Source organism: Myotis lucifugus, unplaced genomic scaffold, assembly GCF_000147115.1.
Source record: "Myotis lucifugus unplaced genomic scaffold, Myoluc2.0 scaffold_177, whole genome shotgun sequence".
Taxonomy (NCBI): domain Eukaryota; kingdom Metazoa; phylum Chordata; class Mammalia; order Chiroptera; family Vespertilionidae; genus Myotis; species Myotis lucifugus.
The window spans coordinates 1,835,676-1,841,297 of record NW_005871225.1 but is presented as its reverse complement, the minus strand read 5'-3'; the positions used below and the strand labels follow the sequence as shown (position 1 = coordinate 1,841,297).

At 40.4% G+C, this 5,622-nt stretch overlaps 1 protein-coding gene across 1 annotated transcript in view; it reads right to left on the bottom strand.

The window, feature by feature from the left end:
- PIBF1 (progesterone immunomodulatory binding factor 1) overlaps positions 1-5,622 on the bottom strand; it is a 209,059-nt gene that overhangs the window by 27,045 nt on the left and 176,392 nt on the right. The window contains exon 16 of the mRNA XM_006096365.3: positions 3,516-3,600. Coding sequence (XP_006096427.1) covers positions 3,516-3,600 — 85 coding nt within the window. The remainder of the gene's footprint in view (positions 1-3,515; positions 3,601-5,622) is intronic.

Below are 5,622 nucleotides of genomic sequence, written 5' to 3'. Positions count from 1 at the left end.
GTGGGTTGGGAAATCCCCCCCAAGCCTGAGCAGCTGGGGGCGAGTTGAGCATACCCACCCAGCCACAGCGGCTGGGGGCGGATTGAAAAACCCAGCAGCAGCGGCTGGGGGCAGGTTGGGAAAACCCACCAAGCCAGAGCGGTTGGGGCAGGTTGGGAAAACCCAGCAGCAGTGGCTGGGGGCGGGTTGGGAAAACCCACCCAGCTGGAGCAGCTGGGGGCGGGTTGGGAAAACCCAGCAGCAGCGGTGGAGCGGGTTGGGCAAACCGACCAAGCTAGAGGGGCTGGGGACGGGTTTGGCATACCCACCCAGCCACAGCGGCTGGGGGAGGATGGAAAAACCCAGCAGCAGCGGCTGGGAGCGGGTTGTGCAAACCCACCAAGCCAGAGCGGCTGGGAGCGGTTTGGGCATACCCACCAAGACGGAGCGGCTAGGGGCGAGTTGGGCAAACCCAGCAGCAGTGGCTGTGGGCAGGTTGGGCAAACCCACCCAGCTGCAGCGGCTGGGGGCGGATTGGGAAAACCCACCAAGCCGGAGCAGTTGGGGCAGGTTGGGCAAACCCACCCAGCTGCAGCGGCTGTAGGCGGGTTGGGCAAACCCACCAAGACGGAGCGGCTGGGGGCCGGTTGGGCAAACCCACCCAGCAGCAGCGGCTGGGGGCGGGTTGCGCAAACCCACCAAGCTGGAGCGGCTGGGGGCGGGAGCGAAGCCCGCCTCAGCGGGTTTTGCTCCCTTCTCTGCTTTCCTCCAGCCACAGTAAGCCCTATTCTTGCAGGAATCTTCCTGCAACGGGCCTCTAGTTAAAATATAATTGCCAAAATGAAGATATTACTAAATGCATGAATATTAACTGACAATTACTAATTAGGTATGTATTCATGTGAATTGCACTGATTCCATGCCATAGTAGGCAGTTTATGTGAGTATTTCATCTTGCTATTACTTAATTTTCATGTTAAAACATTTTGTTCTATACCTACTCAATTTTCAACCCAGTGACTTGTTGGGGAGCATAGAAGACTTGGTTGGAAAGTTGTAAGGAGGACATTCTGATGAAAGGGAAGTGTGTGGAAGGCCACCTGCTCTGTTTTTCGGAATTCTGACTTAGGGGAGACTTAGGGGAGTGTCAAAGGTGGCGCCCCTAATTATTCCTTGACCTTTCCAAACAAGTCTGTGCATATGCAGACCCCCAGGTGTTTACTGGAATCCTTATGCCTAATCCCTGGATGCCCTTGCCTAGAGAACAATGTAAACACATGTGTCCTCCCAAGATTACTCACCCTACTGATTGCATCTAAAGATAAAAATTCCAATAAAGGCTAACGAGGCAGGCAATCGAGGCTGCCTGGCTCCTTTGGCCAGACCGTCCCTTAGCCCTCTCTTTCACAGTGAAACCAAGTTGGAGTAATCTGTTCATCCGTTGTTCAGGGGCTGCTGGCCAGCCCTGGCAGTGAGTAAAACTTTTAGCTTTTGTTTGGGCTCATGAATAATGTGATTTCAAGTGTGATGTACAAAATTTATAAATTAAAGCTACTCATCTATTTTTCAGAGTCTAGCCTAATTCTCTAAAAATCACATGAGAATTGCCATTCTGAAAAACATACTTCCTATGCAAACTTAATGAAAAAAAAATTTGGTATGACTGAATGAAACCTGTAGTTATTATCTCTTAAATATTCAATTTAAACACATTTGTGCAAATCCACATAGTGAGTGAGTCAGGTTTCCACAATGAAGAAACAATTATTTGAAGGCAGAATTCTAGGACATACCGTAAGTGACGGTAGATAAGGCCTGGTATGCTGGAGTCAGAAAAACGTATAAATATCTTCAAAGAAGCTTTTCCTAATCTGTAACCTGTATTCAGATCTACTTATCTACCTAAAAGTCATCTCTAAAATCTAGTCCAGAGACACCTTTTTAAAATTATACACATTTTTTTATTGCTATCAGAGAGGAAGGGAGAATCACTGACCCACTGCCTCCTGCATGCCCCCTCCTGGGAATGAGCCCACAACCCAGACATGAGCCCTGATCTGGAATTGAACCGTGACCTCCTGGTTCATAGGTTGATGCTCAACCACTGAGCCATACTGGCCAGACCAGGGACACCTTCTTATCTCTTTTACCCATTATATAAAATATACCTCTAAGAGAACTCACTTCAAAGGCCATTTCTAATATAGAGACAAGCCCCCAATTCCCTGACACAATTTCTAGGATATGCACCTTTGAAGTGCTTCCAGTAATATCCCCAACTTCATTTCTCTCAATAATATCCTTCCAATAATTTTTTTCTCAAATATCTGGTATGTCTTTCCCAGAATGGAAAAATGTCTTCCGGATACTCATACACCAATGATCTGTTTTGAGCATTTCTCTCTTAGGATAACAAAATAGTAAAAACATGGCTAAAAAAAAGGCAGTGATAGCTCAGTGGAAAAAATACATTGGATTAAATGTATTTAATACCAACTGCTGGGGGGAATGCTGAGAAACTGGAACTCTCATTCACTGCTGGTGGGAATGCAAAAGGTACAGTCACTTTGGAAAATAGTTTGGCATTTCCTTATAAAGGTAAACATACAGTTTCCATATGACCCCGTAATCCTGCTCCTGGGTATTTACCAAGAGAAATAAAAACTTATTTTTACACAAACATACACATAATTGTTTACAACAGCTTTATTTACAGATGCCCTCAAATGTCCATCAACTGGTGAATGATTTAAAAACTTTGGTACATCCATACATTGGAATATTACTCAGTAAGGAAAAGGAACAAATGACTAAAACAGATCAGTGGTTACTAGGATTCTATTTGGGGAAAAGGGTAACTACAAAGGAGCATAAGGGAACTTTCTGGGGTGATGGGATTATTTTACATACCAACTGTGATAATGGCTACACAACAACTGTGAGAGTTAGTAAAAAATTATAGAAATGTATGCTTAAAAGAGTCAATTTTATTGTGTGTATATTATTCTGCAATAAATCTGGCTTAAAAAACTGGGGTTTTCTCTTAGTTACTAACTGGCTTTGAGCAAGCCACCTAAAACTCATTTCTCCTTTTATAAAATGGGGATTTTATTAACTCTAAAAGATTTTTGGTGAGGAACATATGAAAGAAAAAACTTTGTAAAATTTAAAATGCACACAAATATTGTGCACTAGGCTCTAGGCATACAATGATGAATAAGACAGGTACAGTAAAAAAATTTACAATTTAGTGAGATAAATAAATTATTAAATAATGTGGAAATGTAATGACAGATATAAGGCAATAAGGGGTTAAGAAGAAGGGGCATTCCAAGAATAAGACTTAACACATAAAAAAATAAAATGCAAATTAAATCATAAAGAAAGAACAACCCCAAGTTAAATATAAAGGGCCAGATCACAGTGAGATGCAAATGTGAGAATTCATTAATGAACTGGGATTCAATACTCTTAACCCAACATGAACCTTAAAAAAATCCTAAAGTGGCAAAATTATAACAAAATGGAAAACGTACCTCACGATGATTTAGAAGTTGTTCTAAATCTAATGCCATTTGATTTTTCATCTGTAGTAAAGCTGACTTTTCTTTATTTAAATTGCTGAAAAAAACACACACCAAGGTTTAAAGTCAGAGTATTGGTTTACATTTAATTAACAAATTGTAAATAACAAAATACTAAAAATAAATCTGATGTTTTGAATTAAAATAAAAAATTTTAAATTAAAAATATGTGTATTTAAAATTATTTATTTTATCCTTTTTATTCAATTTATTGGGGTGATACTGGTTTACAAAATTATACAGATTTCAGGTGCTCAATTTCACAACACATCATCTGTACACCACCCCAAGTCAAGTCTCCTTCCAACAGCATTTACCCCCCCTTTACTACCCGCCCCCCCCCCCACCCCACCCCAATCACCAGACTGTTATCTGTGACCATGATTTTTTTTTTCTCTCTCTTTTTTCTTTTTGGTCAATCCCTGTATCCACCCCTCAAAGATAAATTTATAGCCCATAAAGATATCAGACCAGCCACTGTAATGTTTGATCTAATCAAATACCTAGTAATTTTGTACGAAGACATTTTCTTTTATAAATATATTTCATTGATTTTAGAGAGGAAGGTAGAAGGAGATGGAAGCATCAATGATGAGAGAGAATCATTGATCGGCTGCCTCCTGCCCACCCCCTACTGAGGACTGAGCCTGCAACCTGGGCATGTGCCCTGACTGGGACTCCAACCATGATCTCCTGGTTCACAGGTAAATGTTCAACCAGAGCCACACCGGCTGGACATGAAATTAATATTTTCAAAGATGACTATTTACTCACAAAATATAAAAAGATGAAGTATGACTTATAGAAAAGGTAAAAAGAAAGTATGTATGGACAAAATAGTAACACTCTATATGCCCAGCTGGAGTGGCTCAGTGGTTGAACATCGACCTCTGAACCAGGAGGTCATGGTTTGATTCCCATTCAGGGCACACGCCCAGGTTGCAGGCGAGATCCTCAGTAGGGGGTGGGCAGGAGGCAGCCAATCAAAAATTTTCATCACTGATGTTTCTATCTCTTTCTTCCTCTCTGAAATGAAAAAAATATATACTTTAAAATATAAAAAAACCTCTATAGACACTGGAAATCAAATTAAAACACTTATCCTTAAAACAGAAGTAGTATATATTTTATAATTTACCACATACTAAATTACTAAGTATATAACTGAGTTAGAGAATTCAATCAGAAATTTGGTCTGTGGTAAACTTGGGAAAACAATTTTTGTCTCCAAATTCTTAGTTCAAATTTTAATTTCTAAGTCTGCATTGTGCATTTCCATTTGATGTGGCCTATTTTCTGATAGGAAAGGGTGAGGAGCCTAATTGTTAAGGATATACTATTTTTTTTAAAAATATATTTTATTGATTTTTTACAGAGAGGAAGGAAGAGGGACAGAGAGTTAGAAACATCGATGAGAGAAACATTGATCAGCTGCCTCCTGCACACCCCCTACTGGGGGTGTGCCCACAACCAAGGTACATGCCCTTGACCGGAATCGAACCTGGGACCTTTCAGTCCACAGGCCGAAGCTCTATCCACTGAGCCAAACCGGTTACGGCGATATACTATTTTAAAAGATAAATATTTGGGGCTTATCTTACACTGTCTGGAGTTTAATTATTCAACATATAAAGGTTAATTAGAATCATTAAATAAAACATAGTTTGAAAGCCACGGGAATGAATCTACTCAGCCTGCAGTAGGAAAGAATTAAGAAAAGCAATAATGAATTTAAGCTACATACTAGTAATTCCTTAAATGTCAAAAGAATTCCATGAAGGTAAAATTAATGAGAATTGTTTTGCTGAACAGGTTAGATGTTTTAAGTTTAAGAAAATGGAAAGCTACAAATTTTTACAATGCCAGGCAGGAAGTTGTTCTTAAAACCCAAGGCATTATAGTAGATATTCTGGAAAAACTGGTAATTCCAAGGACTTAAGGGGAAAAACTCACATTCTCCTCCTTCCTAGTAATTGAGAACTTCCCCTCTGAGAAGAAAGACTAGATACAATTGTGTCTCCAACTGTGTGTGCCACTGACTCAACTGTGTGCTATATAG